This window comes from Haliotis rufescens, unplaced genomic scaffold, assembly GCF_023055435.1.
Source record: "Haliotis rufescens isolate VD_foot unplaced genomic scaffold, xgHalRufe1.0.p SCAF_10, whole genome shotgun sequence".
Taxonomy (NCBI): domain Eukaryota; kingdom Metazoa; phylum Mollusca; class Gastropoda; order Lepetellida; family Haliotidae; genus Haliotis; species Haliotis rufescens.
In genome coordinates, this window is record NW_025963780.1 from 36023294 (window position 1) to 36037724 (window position 14431).

Below are 14431 nucleotides of genomic sequence, written 5' to 3' on the forward strand. Positions count from 1 at the left end.
AAATTATTATTATTAGGATTTGTTGGTTTCGGTTGTCTTGGTGCTGTACATATCTCAGTAGTGTGGTCCTGATGATAATGATGATCGTATTTGTAACTTTGAGGTTGGCAGAACTGTAAATCAAGTAATATGAAAACAAATGGCTTATATCTGTCTGCGACGTTAGCCACAAGTCCGAAGTAAAATTCTATTTGGTCTGGTAAGCTCAGCTACTAATAGTCTATATGATTACACTAAAATCTACTGCAAATGATGTTAAAGGCCATGTTCGGGCTACTAGATTCAAAAGGGTTTGGAATGTTATATAGCTTGTACTGTTTCCATAGCAACTACGAGCCATCCATATGCAGTACCAGCAGATCAAGTTGGGGATCGCGGGGCCAAACGCCCTCCGCCCAGACCGATCCCTTGACGTTGTCGAAGATGAAATCATGCACAGTATTGATAAGTAAGTGGATTAGTGAGTGATGCAAGATGAGTATCCTGCAGCTCATCAAGGACTAGTGGTGTTTGTAACATAGTCTAGTATCCTGCAGCTCATCGGGGACTAGTGGTGTTTGTAACATAGCCGAGTATCCTGCAGCTCATCGGGGACTAGTGGTGTTTGTAACATAACCGAGTATCCTGCAGCTCATCAGGGACTAGTGGTGTTTGTAACATAGCCGAGTATCCTGCAGCTCATCGGGGACTAGTGGTGTTTGTAACATAACCGAGTATCCTGCAGCTCATCGGGGACTAGTGGTGTTTGTAACATAGCCGAGTATCCTGCAGCTCATCAGGGACTAGTGGTGTTTGTAACATAACCGAGTATCCTGCAGCTCATCAGGGACTAGTGGTGTTTGTAACATAGCCGAGTATCCTGCAGCTCATCAGGGACTAGTGGTGTTTGTAACATAGCCATGTATCCTGCAGCTCATCGGGGACTAGTGGTGTTTGTAACATAGCCGAGTATCCTGCAGCTCATCAGGGACTAGTGGTGTTTGTAACATAGCCATGTATCCTGCAGCTCATCAGGGACTAGTGGTGTTTGTAACATAGCCGAGTATCCTGCAGCTCATCGGGGACTAGTGGTGTTTGTAACATAACCGAGTATCCTGCAGCTCATCAGGGACTAGTGGTGTTTGTAACATAACCGAGTATCCTGCAGCTCATCGGGGACTAGTGGTGTTTGTAACATAACCGAGTATCCTGCAGCTCATCAGGGACTAGTGGTGTTTGTAACATAACTGAGTATCCTGCAGCTCATCAGGGACTAGTGGTGTTTGTAACATAACCGAGTATCCTGCAGCTAATCGGGGACTAGTGGTGTTTGTAACATAGCCGAGTATCCTGCAGCTCATCGGGGACTAGTGGTGTTTGTAACATAGCCGAGTATCCTGCAGCTCATCAGGGTCTAGTGGTGTTTGTAACATAACCGAGTATCCTGCAGCTAATCGGGGACTAGTGGTGTTTGTAACATAGCCGAGTATCCTGCAGCTCATCGGGGACTAGTGGTGTTTGTAACATAGCCGAGTATCCTGCAGCTCATCAGGGACTAGTGGTGTTTGTAACATAACCGAAGATCCTGCAGCTCATCAGGGACTAGTGGTGTTTGTAACATAACCGAGTATCCTGCAGCTCATCAGGGACTAGTGGTGTTTGTAACATAGCCGTTATCACTTATTGTCACTTGATGTTCGGATGAAAAGTGTGGTCCTACCAGATTCTAGTCTTGGGTTGAACAGACTACTGTCTTTTTCTAAACCTTTTATTCCTCAGAAACATTCAGTAACAATCTCCCTTGACCGATTTTTAAGTCAGGCATTCTCCTAAAAGTTGAGCTGTATTATATGTCACTAGAGCTGATATCTTCAGTTCCTTTTCAGCCGTTTGGTGCAACACAAGCAGAGACTTGAGAAGATCCGAAGTTCACAGGTAGGTCAGTTTATCGGGGCATGGGTAGGTCAGGGCAGCTGCTGGAGTTTATCGGGGCATGGGTAGGTCAGGGCAGCTGCTGGAGTTTATCGGGGCATGTGTAGGTCAGGGCAGCTGCTGGAGTTAGTCAGGGCATGGGTAGGTCAGGGCAGCTGCTGGAGTTTGTCAGGGCATGGGTAGGTCAGGGCAGCTGCTGGAGTGAGTCAGGGCAAGGGTAGGTCAGGGCAGCTGCTGGAGTTTGTCAGGGCGAGGGTAGGTCAGGGCAGCTGCTGGAGTTTATCTGGGCATGGGTAGGTCAGGGCAGCTGCTGGAGTTTATCTGGGCATGGGTAGGTCAGGGCAGCTGCTTGAGTTTGTCAGGGCATGGGTAGGTCAGGGCAGCTGCTGGAGTTTGTCAGGGCGAGGGTAGGTCAGGGCAGCTGCTGGAGGGAGTCAGGGCGAGGGTAGGTCAGGGCAGCTGCTGGAGTTTGTCAGGGCATGGGTAGGTCAGGGCAGCTGCTGGAGTAAATAAGGGCATGTGTAGGTCAGGGCAACTGCTGGAGTTTATCCGGGCAAGGGTAGGTCAGGGCAGCTGCTGGAGTTTGTCAGGGGATGGGTAGGTCAGGGCAGCTGCTGGAGTTTATCGGGGCATGTGTAGGTCAGGGCAGCTGGAGTTTGTCAGGGCATGGATAGGTCAGGGCAGCAGGAGTTTGTCAGGGCGAGGGTAGGTCAGGGCAGCTGCTGGAGTTTGTCAGGGCATGTGTAGGTCAGGGCAGCTGCTGGGGTTTGTCAGGGCAGGGGTAGGTCAGGGCAGCTGCTGGAGTTTGTCAGGGCATGGGTAGGTCAGGGCAGCTGGAGTTTGTCAGGGTATGGGTAGATCAGGGCAGCTGCTGGAGATTGTCAGGGCATGGGTAGGTCAGGGCAGCTGGAGTTTGTCAGGGCATGGGTAGGTCAGGGCAGCTGCTGGAGTGAGTCAGGGTGAGGGTAGGTCAGGGCAGCTGCTGGAGTTTATCGGGGCATGTGTAGGTCAGGGCAGCTGCTGGAGTTAGTCAGGGCATGGGTAGGTCAGGGCAGCTGCTGGAGTTTGTCAGGGCATGGGTAGGTCAGGGCAACTGCTGGAGTTTGTCAGGGCATGTGTAGGTCAGGGCAGCTGCTGGAGTTTATCGGGGCATGGGTAGGTCAGGGCAGCTGCTGGAGTGAGTTGGGGCAAGGGTAGGTCAGGGCAGCTGCTGGAGTTTGTCAGGGCATGGGTAGGTCAGGGCAGCTGCTGGAGTTTGTCAGGGCAAGGGTAGGTCAGGGTAATTGCTGGAGTTTATCGGGGCATGGGTAGGTCAGGGCAGCTGCTGGAGTGAGTCAGGGCATCTGCAGGAGTGAGTCAGGGCATGGGTAGGTCAAAGCAGCTGCTGGAGTTTATTGGGGCATGGGTAGGTCAGGGTAACTGCTGGAGTTTATCGGGGCATGGGTAGGTCAGGGCAGCTGCTGGAGTTTGTCAGGGCATGGGTAGGTCAGGGCAACTGCTGGAGTTTGTCAGGGCATGTGTAGGTCAGGGCAGCTGCTGGAGTTTTTTGGGGCAAGGGTAGGTCAGGGCAGCTGCTGGAGTTTGTCAGGGCATGGGTAGGTCAGGGCAGCTGCTGGAGTTTGTCAGGGCAAGGGTAGGTCAGGGTAACTGCTGGAGTTTATCGGGGCATGGGTAGGTCAGGGCAGCTGCTGGAGTGAGTCAGGGCATCTGCAGGAGTGAGTCAGGGCATGGGTAGGTCAAAGCAGCTGCTGGAGTTTATTGGGGCATGGGTAGGTCAGGGTAACTGCTGGAGTTTATCGGGGCATGGGTAGGTCAGGGCAGCTGCTGGAGTTTGTCAGGGCATGGGTAGGTCAGGGCAGCTGCTGGAGTGAGTTGGGGCATGTATAGGTCAGGGCATCTGCAGGAGTGAGTCAGGGCATGTGTAGGTCAGGGCAGCTTACACATGGTAAGGTCACTGGAGTTCATGTCATCGTATCCCAATTGCTTTGATTGGTGCTCATGATGTCAATCACTGTATTGTCTGGTCCAGACTTCATTACTTACAGACCGCCGTCATATAGCTGGAATATTGCTAAGAAGGGCGTTTAACAACGAACAAACAGACAGCCATCAGCATCAGAGTATATTTTTGTGTTTTACATGATTTAATGATATGGTAAAAGAAGATATTTCCATACAACAGCACAAAATCTATGACTTTGTTCAGTGCAATAATGCAACACAAGCCCAGCTCATTCTGTTATCAGCCAATCAGGAAGCAGTTAAGGATCACGCCCTATGTTTTTTTTCAGTTTAGGAAAAATATTGCTTGGTAGCCGATCAAATACCACAAAATCACTTGCTATTTATTTATTTATTTATATAAATGAATCTATATCTATATTTATTTATGAATCTATAATGACTTATGTTCATCAATTGCTTTGGTATTTGTCAAGGATCTGTAGACATTTTTATGGTTATTTCACAGCGAGGACGACAGTGGAAAGCAAAACGAGAGGAACACAATTCTGATGATGGCGAGTCCTCGGACACTGAGGATCCAGATTACGTAAGTTGATGACCAACATCAATCTTACAAGTCTAGCAGAGTCGTGTCGTAGATTTACTGAGGGACTGGTCATATATGATGGTTGTGGTGGTGGGATTGGACTTAGGAACGTATAACAATTTTTCCTGACACCGTCCCACTCTCTACATTAAATTACCAGTCCCGAAATAACGTTCAAGGTTATAAATTATTAATTCTATTATTCCAAAATTGATTAAATTTTGGCGACCCCCTCTTTACCAGATCCATTGATAGTCTGGTCGGCCTGTCAGAGGCTACTAAACTAGCTAAGCCCAGGTGTGTGATGGCTGAGAAATGGAGGATAATATTGTGTCCTGACACCTGTGTGAGTCTGGTCGGCCTGTCAGAGGCTACTAAACTAGCTAAGCCCAGGTGTGTGATCGCTGAGAAATGGAGGATAATATTGTGTCCTGACACCTGTGTGAGTCTGGTCGGCCTGTCAGAGGCTACTAAACTAGCTTAGACCAGGTGTGTGATCGCTGAGAAATGGAGGATAGTATTGTGTCCTGACACCTGTGTGAGTCTGGTCGGCCTGTCAGAGGCTACTAAACTAGCTTAGACCAGGTGTGTGATCGCTGAGAAATGGAGGATAGTATTGTGTCCTGACACCTGTGTGAGTCTGGTCGGCCTGTCAGAGGCTACTAAACTAGCTTAGACCAGGTGTGTGATTGCTGAGAAATGGAGGATAATATTGTGTCCTGACACCTGTGTGAGTCTGGTCGGCCTATCAGAGGCTACTAAACTAGCTTAGACCAGGTGTGTGATTGCTGAGAAATGGAGGATAATATTGTGTCCTGACACCTGTGTGAGTCTGGTCGGCCTATCAGAGGCTACTAAACTAGCTTAGACCAGGTGTGTGATCGCTGAGAAATGGAGGATAGTATTGTGTCCTGACACCTGTGTGAGTCTGGTCGGCCTGTCAGAGGCTACTAAACTAGCTTAGACCAGGTGTGTGATCGCTGAGAAATGGAGGATAATATTGTGTCCTGACACCTGTGTGAGTCTGGTCGGCCTGTCAGAGGCTACTAAACTAGCTTAGACCAGGTGTGTGATCGCTGAGAAATGGAGGATAATATTGTGTCCTGACACCTGTGTGAGTCTGGTCGGCCTGTCAGAGGCTACTAAACTAGCTTAGACCAGGTGTGTGATCGCTGAGAAATGGAGGATAATATTGTGTCCTGACACCTGTGTGAGTCTGGTCGGCCTGTCAGAGGCTACTAAACTAGCTTAGACCAGGTGTGTGATCGCTGAGAAATGGAGGATAATATTGTGTCCTGACACCTGTGTGAGTCTAGTCTGCCTGTCAGAGGCTACTAAACTAGCTTAGACAAGGTGTGTGATCGCTGAGAAATGGAGGATCATATTGTGTCCTGACACCTGTGTGAGTCTGGTCGGCCTGTGTGTGATCGCTGAGAAATGGAGGATAATATTGTGTCCTTACACCTGTGTGAGTCTGGTCGGCCTGTCAGAGGCTACTAAACTAGCTTAGACCAGGTGTGTGATCGCTGAGAAATGGAGGATAATATTGTGTCCTGACACCTGTGTGAGTCTAGTCTGCCTGTCAGAGGCTACTAAACTAGCTTAGACCAGGTGTGTGATCGCTGAGAAATGGAGGATCATATTGTGTCCTGACACCTGTGTGAGTCTGGTCGGCCTGTGTGTGATCGCTGAGAAATGGAGGATCATATTGTGTCCCGACACCTGTGTGAGTCTGGTCGGCCTGTCAGAGGCTACTAAACTAGCTAAGCCCAGGTGTGTGATCGCTGAAAAATGGAGGATAATATTGTGTCCTGACACCTGCGTGAGTCTGGTCGGCCTGTCAGAGGCTACTAAACTAGCTTAGACCAGGTGTGTGATCGCTGAGAAATGGAGGATAATATTGTGTCCTGACACCTGTGTGAGTCTGGTCGGCCTGTCAGAGGCTACTAAACTAGCTTAGACCAGGTGTGTGATCGCTGAGAAATGGAGGATAGTATTGTGTCCTGACACCTGTGTGAGTCTGGTCGGCCTGTCAGAGGCTACTAAACTAGCTTAGACCAGGTGTGTGATCGCTGAGAAATGGAGGATAATATTGTGTCCTGACACCTGTGTGAGTCTGGTCGGCCTGTCAGAGGCTACTAAACTAGCTTAGACCAGGTGTGTGATTGCTGAGAAATGGAGGATAGTATTGTGTCCTGACACCTGTGTGAGTCTGGTCGGCCTGTCAGAGGCTACTAAACTAGCTTAGACCAGGTGTGTGATCGCTGAGAAATGGAGGATAATATTGTGTCCTGACACCTGTGTGAGTCTGGTCGGCCTGTCAGAGGCTACTAAACTAGCTTAGACCAGGTGTGTGATCGCTGAGAAATGGAGGATAGTATTGTGTCCTGACACCTGTGTGAGTCTGGTCGGCCTGTCAGAGGCTACTAAACTAGCTTAGACCAGGTGTGTGATCGCTGAGAAATGGAGGATAATATTGTGTCCTGACACCTGTGTGAGTCTGGTCGGCCTGTCAGAGGCTACTAAACTAGCTTAGACCAGGTGTGTGATCGCTGAGAAATGGAGGATAATATTGTGTCCTGACACCTGTGTGAGTCTAGTCTGCCTGTCAGAGGCTACTAAACTAGCTTAGACCAGGTGTGTGATCGCTGAGAAATGGAGGATCATATTGTGTCCTGACACCTGTGTGAGTCTGGTCGGCCTGTGTGTGATCGCTGAGAAATGGAGGATAATATTGTGTCCTTACACCTGTGTGAGTCTGGTCGGCCTGTCAGAGGCTACTAAACTAGCTTAGACCAGGTGTGTGATCGCTGAGAAATGGAGGATAATATTGTGTCCTGACACCTGTGTGAGTCTAGTCTGCCTGTCAGAGGCTACTAAACTAGCTTAGACCAGGTGTGTGATCGCTGAGAAATGGAGGATCATATTGTGTCCTGACACCTGTGTGAGTCTGGTCAGCCTGTGTGTGATCGCTGAGAAATGGAGGATCATATTGTGTCCCGACACCTGTGTGAGTCTGGTCGGCCTGTGTGTGATCGCTGAGAAATGGAGGATCATATTGTGTCCTGACACCTGTGTGAGTCTGGTCTGCCTGTCAGAGGCTACTAAACTAGCTTAGACCAGGGCCCACTTGCACAAAGCGATCTTAGCGATAAGACTATTGTAAGCCTGTGCTAAAGTATGGGAGTTACGATCATCTTAGCGCTAAGATCGCTTTGTGCAAGTGGACCCTGGTGTGTGATCGCTGAGAAATGGAGGATAGTATTGTGTCCTGACACCTGTGTGAGTCTGGTCGGCCTGTCAGAGGCTACTAAACTAGCTTAGACCAGGTGTGTGATCGCTGAGAAATGGAGGATAGTATTGTGTCCTGACACCTGTGTGAGTCTGGTCGGCCTGTCAGAGGCTACTAAACTAGCTTAGACCAGGTGTGTGATGGCTGAGAAATGGAGGATAATATTGTGTCCTTACACCTGTGTGAGGCTACTAAACTAGCTTAGACCAGGTGTGTGATCGCTGAGAAATGGAGGATAAAATTGTGTCCTGACACCTGTGTGAGTCTGGTCGGCCTGTCAGAGGCTACTAAACTAGCTTAGACCAGGTGTGTGATCGCTGAGAAATGGAGGATCATATTGTGTCCTGACACCTGTGTGAGTCTGGTCGGCCTGTCAGAGGCTACTAAACTAGCTTAGACCAGGTGTGTGATGGCTGAGAAATGGAGGATAATATTGTGTCCTTACACCTGTGTGAGGCTACTAAACTAGCTTAGACCAGGTGTGTGATCGCTGAGAAATGGAGGATAATATTGTGTCCTGACACCTGTGTGAGTCTGGTCGGCCTGTCAGAGGCTACTAAACTAGCTTAGACCAGGTGTGTGATGGCTGAGAAATGGAGGATAGTATTGTGTCCTGACACCTGTGTGAGTCTGGTCGGCCTGTCAGAGGCTACTAAACTAGCTTAGACCAGGTGTGTGATCGCTGAGAAATGGAGGATATTATTGTGTCCTGACACCTGTGTGAGTCTGGTCGGCCTGTCAGAGGCTACTAAACTAGCTTAGACCAGGTGTGTGATCGCTGAGAAATGGAGGATATTATTGTGTCCTGACACCTGTGTGAGTCTGGTCGGCCTGTCAGAGGCTACTAAACTAGCTTAGACCAGGTGTGTGATGGCTGAGAAATGGAGGATAATATTGTGTCCTTACACCTGTGTGAGGCTACTAAACTAGCTTAGACCAGGTGTGTGATCGCTGAGAAATGGAGGATAATATTGTGTCCTGACACCTGTGTGAGTCTGGTCGGCCTGTCAGAGGCTACTAAACTAGCTTAGACCAGGTGTGTGATGGCTGAGAAATGGAGGATAGTATTGTGTCCTGACACCTGTGTGAGTCTGGTCGGCCTGTCAGAGGCTACTAAACTAGCTTAGACCAGGTGTGTGATCGCTGAGAAATGGAGGATATTATTGTGTCCTGAAACCTGTGTGAGTCTGGTCGGCCTGTCAGAGGCTACTAAACTAGCTTAGACCAGGTGTGTGATCGCTGAGAAATGGAGGATAATATTGTGTCCTGACACCTGTGTGAGTCTGGTCGGCCTGTCAGAGGCTACTAAACTAGCTTAGACCAGGTGTGTGATGGCTGAGAAATGGAGGATAATATTGTGTCCTGACACCTGTGTGAGTCTGGTCGGCCTGTCAGAGGCTACTAAACTAGCTTAGCCCAGGTGTGTGATCGCTGAGAAATGGAGGATAATATTGTGTCCTGACACCTGTGTGAGTCTGGTCGGCCTGTCAGAGGCTACTAAACTAGCTTAGACCAGGTGTGTGATCGCTGAGAAATGGAGGATAATATTGTGTCCTGACACCTGTGTGAGTCTGGTCGGCCTGTCAGAGGCTACTAAACTAGCTTAGACCAGGTGTGTGATCGCTGAGAAATGGAGGATAATATTGTGTCCTGACACCTGTGTGAGTCTGGTCGGCCTGTCAGAGGCTACTAAACTAGCTTAGCCCAGGTGTGTGATGGCTGAGAAATGGAGGATAATATTGTGTCCTGACACCTGTGTGAGTCTGATCGGACCAGAATCAAGGAGCCAGGGGTAGCTAGTGTCTGCTTGCTTGACAGGACATTGTTGTCTCCTACTGCGTTGTTGGAATATTATTTTTTTTCTTTTATTGTTTTCAAAAAGAAGTACCTGCTAATGGGCTTCGGCCCAGGGTAGCAGAAAGCCCAAGCACAACTTGTCAGTACATCTTAGGTTTTTTTTACAAAAATAGCATATGTCTCACTCACACATTCACTCTAGCAATACAAACATACTGCATATATGAAGAATGCATAAACTATTAAAGTTTATATATCATATTGCAGTGCCGGAAAGTAGAGTCTTAAGTATGAAACTAAATATGGTTAAAAGTGATGTATCGTCAACCAAAGTCCTCACGTCTCTTTCACTCACTCACACAGACACCGGTCCCCAAGTCCGGCCAAGCGAGGGTCAAGGCCCAGGCATACGCCCAGCAGGCACGGCAGTCCAAAGCTCGGCGCCACAGAAACGTCATCACGCTGGATGCATGTGCCGCCACCCCTGACAAGTCGCTCAGGAAGACGAAATACAAGAGCAAAAAAGGTTTGCAATACACATTTATCAGTTCAAGAGTGTATGTTTATAGACAAGATCATACTCAGTTGTACATCAAGTTATATATCCATTCTGTTACAATAAATACCCTGGACCAATTTGTTTTTGGCTTTGCTCTAAATATGATTCCCAACTCTTTGTTGAATCGTAGTAACAACACTTTTTATAGGAGGTAGAGGCATCTCATTGTTCTACACTCTACAGAGTTGTGTCCCTTTATCATGCCAGGATGTGCTGATCAAGGTGTGCAAATCCTTGCTTTTGATCATTGGTGTGTGAACACCATCATAACCATCATCATTGGTTTCACAAAATTTAAAACCATTACGTCCTTCATCCCTTTCCTTCCATATGCCATCTTCCTGAGGCAAGGGAATTAACTGACTAAAAAAGTCCAGTTTCCACCCTTGCCAAACTAGGTTGGAAATTATGGAGTTCTACTTGGCTGGACTACAGAGTCTATGCATAGTCCAATCAAAATCGCTTAAAAAATTGCAGGACTTGCAAAGCATGTACAAAGCATGTGTACTGACAACTTGGTGTTTACAGATATTTTTCAAATCCTTTCATGTTTTTAATCAAGTTTCTCACATGATTTGATGATTTGATGCATTTCACGATGTTAGACTAGTTTTATTACAATATAGATCTTGATTATCGATCAGATCGACTTCACTGGGCGATGCCATTTTATTTGAAGCAAATGCAAGTGATATGAGAGGTGGAATCTGATTGGTCAATAGGAAGGACATAGAAGGGACATAACTAGTACTAGCCACTGATGATGCTACGGTCAAGCCCAGAAATTCTAGCAAATATTGGTCAGTTAAATCCCTTGCCTCGGGAAGATGTGCATATACATGATGATAATATTGACATATTGTTACATAACGGAAATAGTGTTCAGTCCAGTATTAACCCCAACATGACTACTTGGCTGCCTCTAGATTCATGGGTTGCCTCATATGTTTCCAGTTGATGAGGAGAAGGAGGAGGAGTCACAACTGACCTCTCCCACCGAGGAGTCCAGTGAGCCCCTACCATCACCCGTTGAGTATCTCAGTATGCCCACCATAGACATGGAGGTCACACACACGTCAGGTACTAGGAGTGACCTTCAAGGTCAGTTTCACAATCGTTGCAATAATTTGATAAGTATGTGTACTCTCCTACAAAATACATTTCCTTACATCTTGCTCGCTGCCAGTGGCTGCAAGATTGCTTTGCAGAGTTACACAATAATCACTCACTCACTCACCTTACATCATGCAACATGAAGATCCGTGGTAGAATAGGTCCTCAGCAACCCATGATTGTTGTAAAAGGGGACTATATGCTTGTCGTAAGAGGCGACTAACGCGATCGGGTGTCAGGCTCACTGACTTGGTTGATGTATGTCATCGTATCTCAATTGCGTGGATCGATGCTCATGATATCAATCACTGGATTGTCTGGTCCAAACTCGATTATTTACAGACCGCCGTCATATAGCTGGAATATTGCTGAGTGAGGCGTTAAACAACCAACAAACACAAAAACATCATGTGACATGCTGGCAAAGCTTCGCATGTCTCAGATTCAGCAGATTGCTTTTGGTGAGGTAAGGAAGGTCTCTCTCATTACTATTGTATGTAAAATTATTAATAGATGCATATAATTTTTAACACACTCTGAAGTCTCTCAAGCAACAGGGTTTGAAATCACTGAAATAAAATAAATTCCCAGGCTGCCATCAGGACCCACAGACTTTAGAATCTAAACCTTATCAAACCCTCATTTAAAAAAACTTCAGCATATTGTGACAAATCGATGGTCACATAAATTTACTGCAGGCCATATGGACCCATACAAATTTGAACTTATTGGCCTGACACGAGATCTGCCTGTCATTGGAAGGCGCTTATTATCCCCTGCCACGAAGTGGAAGGGGGATATAGGAATGGGTGCTGTCCGTCCGTCCATCCATCCGTCCGTCACATTTCGTTTCCGGAGCAGATCTTGAAAACCGTACCATATTTCTTCACCAAACTTGGCACATAGATAGATCTAGTGGTGAACTGGTGCCTTTTGATAGTTTGGGATTTTCAAAAAAATTATTTTTCGAGTTTCCATGGCAACGACTTTGATTTAGACTGAAAATGGTGGTAGTCCTTGTTTCTGTAGCAGATCTTGAAAACCGTACCATATTTATTCACCAAACTTGGCACATAGACAGATCAAGTGGTGGACTGGTGCCTTTTGATAGTTTGGGTTTTAAATTTTTTTATTTTTCGAGGAATATAGGAATGGGTGCTATCCGTCCTTGTTTCCGGAGCAGATCTTGAAAACCGTACCATATTTCTTCACCAAACTTGGCACATGGATAGATCTAGTGGTGAACTGGTGCCTTTTGATTGTTTGGGATTTAAAAAAATAATATTTTTCGAGTTTCCATGGCAACGACTTTGATTTAGACTGAAAATAGCGGTAGTCCTTGTTTCCGGAGCAGATCTTGAAAAACGTACTATATTTCTTTACAAAAAGGCCGATTGAACATAGTGCACTGGAGCTTATGCATTGCACACACCCGACATGTCATATTGGCGGGGGATGTGAGTATTTCATGCTTGTTTCGATTTGTAATTGGATTTCCTTGTACTAAGTTCCGAATGAATGAATGAGGACCCACTTGCATAATCGAAACTCCCATACTCTAACATAGACTTAAGATCATTATAGTGCTAAGACAGCTTTGTGCAAGTGGGCCTAATGCCTTAAGCACACACTTAAAACTTACATTTTGTTCTATTAAAACACCCTGTGAAGAGTTTAGTTATATACTACTCAATATTTGATAAGGATCTTCTGAATGTCCAGTGCGGGTAAATCTGACTGGTTGTCTGGAGATGCTGGCATACTAATAGGATGGGATTTGGCTGGATCTGACGCACGATGCATGAGAACGCCTACATATTGATAGCCTTGACACCACTGGACAGAGTTGGTTATAATCTGACACAGAATCACTGCGTGTCACTGATGGTGTATGATGTTGCTCTTCCAGGGGGCGGTCGGGTAGCCTAGTGGTTAAAGCGTTCGCTAGTCACGCTGAAGACCCGGTTTTCGATTCCCGACACGGGTACAATGTGTGAAGCCCATTTCTGGTGTCCCCCGCCGTGATTTTGCTGGAATATTGCTAAAAGCTGCGTAAAACCATATCCACTCACTCTTCCAGGGTGGAATAGGTCTTCAGCAATCCATGCTTGCCGTAAATTGCGATTATGCTTGTCGTAAGAGGCAACTAACAGGATCTGGTCGCCAGGCTCGCTGACTTGATTGAAACATGTCATTGTTTCCAATGCCCATGATGTCAATCACTGGATTGTCTGGTCCAGACTCGATTATTTACACACCGCTGTCATATAGCAGGAATACTGCTGACAAACAAACAAACAAAAAACATGATATCATTCACTTGTTTGTCTGGGCAAGAATTAATCATTTACAGACTGCCATCTTGCTGCTGATATATATCGGACTGCACATTAAACAACAAACGTAGCTTTGATGTAATGCTCAAACATTTCTTTACATTACTAGGGCCAACAACAGAGAGCGATCACTCCACAAGCAAAGATGGACAGTCAAAATCTGGTCCACCAACATTTGAAAATGGTCCATCAACATCCAAAACTAGTCCATCAAAGTCAAGCACTAGTTTTTTGGATGCAGAAACAGATTCCTCGAAAGCAGGAACCACCTCTTCTAAGGTTTCCAAGTCGTCCAAGAAGGCAAAGACATCCCGAACAAAAAGTGTCCTTTCAGAATCACCTGATGCCAAATCTCCAGGAAAGGCCAAGGCAACTCCTAAGGCTAAATCAGGTAGGCTGAAGGGTAAGGGTGCACAGCAGAAGGAACAGGAGAAGAAGAAGAGGAGGCGTCAGTCCGGGGCAGAAGCAGGAGCTGATGGAGCACCTGCTCTGAAAGTTGAGAAGTCTTCTCCCTCAAAGACAACACCCTCAAAGACAACTACTTGTCCTAAGAAAAATTCTGTTCCACCGAAATTAGTTTATAAACCTGTGTAATGTTAAAGATTTGGAAATAAACTTCTTGAAATTTCTTTTTATGTCTTTTTTTAATGAAGCAGACTTTATGATGCAAGACCTGTTTGTCATGGAGGTAGGATTTGGAGCCACTTCAAAAAAAGGGTTCTGATCAACAGTAGGGGGCATGGGTGTCCTAGTTGTCTAAGGCCCTACAATTCACTTTGCAGAGATGCGTCCCTTGGGCATGCCAGAAACCTGAATTCCGGGTCGCTGCGATTATGTTTGTAGGTTTGTCACCTCTAAAACTTCTCAGACCT

General features: G+C 46.6%; 1 protein-coding gene across 3 annotated transcripts in view; it reads left to right on the plus strand.

Annotated features, from left to right (window-relative positions):
- LOC124131041 (snRNA-activating protein complex subunit 1-like) overlaps positions 1-14188 on the plus strand; it is a 30805-nt gene extending 16617 nt beyond the window's left edge. For 2 of the 3 annotated variants that reach the window (XM_046494116.2, XM_046494114.2), the window contains 6 exons: positions 327-448; positions 1866-1914; positions 4382-4462; positions 9915-10077; positions 11065-11211; positions 13669-14188. In XM_046494116.2, the coding sequence (XP_046350072.2) occupies positions 327-448; positions 1866-1914; positions 4382-4462; positions 9915-10077; positions 11065-11211; positions 13669-14153 (1047 nt within the window). In that variant the 3' untranslated portion in view covers positions 14154-14188. The remainder of the gene's footprint in view (positions 1-326; positions 449-1865; positions 1915-4381; positions 4463-9914; positions 10078-11064; positions 11212-13668) is intronic. The other variant, XM_046494115.2, reaches the window with a different exon arrangement.
- Positions 14189-14431: the final 243 nt, after the last annotated feature.